This window comes from Macrobrachium nipponense, chromosome 14, assembly GCF_015104395.2.
Source record: "Macrobrachium nipponense isolate FS-2020 chromosome 14, ASM1510439v2, whole genome shotgun sequence".
Classification (NCBI taxonomy): Eukaryota; Metazoa; Arthropoda; class Malacostraca; order Decapoda; family Palaemonidae; genus Macrobrachium; species Macrobrachium nipponense.
Window position 1 is genome coordinate 9,037,688 of NC_087207.1, and position 1,558 is coordinate 9,039,245.

Consider the following 1,558-nt stretch of genomic DNA (forward strand, 5'->3'; position numbering starts at 1 on the left):
CTTCGAGAGTCACGTACAGGTCCCGGTATGATGGAGATCCTGATGATGATGATGGTGATGATGATGATGATGATGCCTTCCCCCCCTGTGATAGTGTTTGTGATTACAGTTGAAACCTCCCATTCGATGCCTACTACTGATGCCTCTCCACATCATATGAATATCATCATCATCATCATCATCATCATCGTCGTCGTCAGAGTTATTAAAGAAGTGATTAAAATTACCGTGGGTGCCGAAGAACTGATGGAAAATGTCGTCCATTGGACCGCTATTAGTAGTAGTGGTAGATGTATATGTAAAGCGAGTTTTGGGATCGCTAGTAGTAGAGGTATATGTAAAGCGAGTTTTGGGATTGCTAGTAGTAGAGGTATATGTAAAGCGAGTTTTGGGATCGCTAGTATGGGTAGAGGTATATGTGAAGCGAGTTTTATTATTACCCTCCTTAGGTACCTCCTCATCCTCCATTTTACCTTTCACATGTTGATCGTAACACTCCCGCTTTTTCACATCGCTCAATATTTCATAAGCTTGCGAGATGGCTTTAAACCTTTCCTCTGCATCCGATGATTTATTTTTATCTGGATGGTATCTAAGTGCCATTTTTCGGTAAGCTCTTTTAATATCTTCCATTGAAGCATCTTGGGAGATACCTAGGATCTTGTAATAGTCCATGCTGATGATGAACTAAGTTTGGTTGGCTGCGCTAATGCGCATTTTATATTCAACAATGCTGAATGAATTATCTGGGAGCTATATACTACATATATGTAAATTAAAAGAGACAACCAAATATATTCCCCCTTTGGATTTATTCTTAATCAGAGTAATGGATATTAATAGTTTTATGTTTTGTTTGTATAAAATTTTTTGGAAATACCAGTGCTAGCTCCTAGCTAAGGAGGGTTGCATTCTTTATTCAAAAGTCATTTTAAAAAGTTTAAGTAGTCGCTAATCATTTCTCTATCATAAGTCTTTTCAAAAAGATTAATAACTGGAGTGGAAGTTGTATTCTTTATTTAAAAGTCTTTTTAAAAAGTTTGAGTAGTCGCAAGGATTGGACAAACCATTTTTCTATTCAAATAGTTTTGTCAAAAAGGATTAATAACTGTATTCTTCATTCAGGAGTTATATATCTATATAAATATATATATATGTGTGTGTAAAAATCATTTCTCTATCATAAGTCTTTTCAAAAAGATTAATAACTGTATTCTTTATTCAGGAGTTATATATCTATATAAATATATATATATGTGTGTGTAAAAATCATCTCTAATTTTTCATAACTGTTAAAATTCTTTATTCAAGGAGGGTATATATATTTTATAATATATAATTGTATTTATTTGTTTTTTGTTTGTATCATTATTTTTCTATTCAAATAGTTTTTTCAAAAAGGTTATACTGTTATTCTTTATTTAAACTGTCTATTTTCAAAAGTTCATTTTAAAAAAGTTTAAGTAGTTGCAAGGATTAGGAAAACTATTTCTCTATCATAAGTCTTTTCAAAAGGATTAATAACGTATTCTTTAAATCAAAAAGTGATACAAGTTGG

At 32.0% G+C, this 1,558-nt stretch overlaps 1 protein-coding gene across 1 annotated transcript; it reads right to left on the reverse strand.

Moving 5' to 3' along the window:
• Positions 1-9: 9 nt before the first annotated feature.
• On the reverse strand, positions 10-675 carry LOC135226042 (dnaJ homolog subfamily B member 5-like). The gene has a single exon (XM_064265520.1). It carries the CDS (start codon positions 673-675, stop codon positions 10-12), a length of 666 nt encoding a protein of 221 aa, XP_064121590.1.
• Positions 676-1,558: the final 883 nt, after the last annotated feature.

Excerpts from the sequence above, each read along its gene's own strand:
- LOC135226042 (XM_064265520.1), bottom strand. The coding sequence starts at position 675 with ATGGACTATTACAAGATCCTAGGTATCTCCCAAGATGCTTCAATGGAA.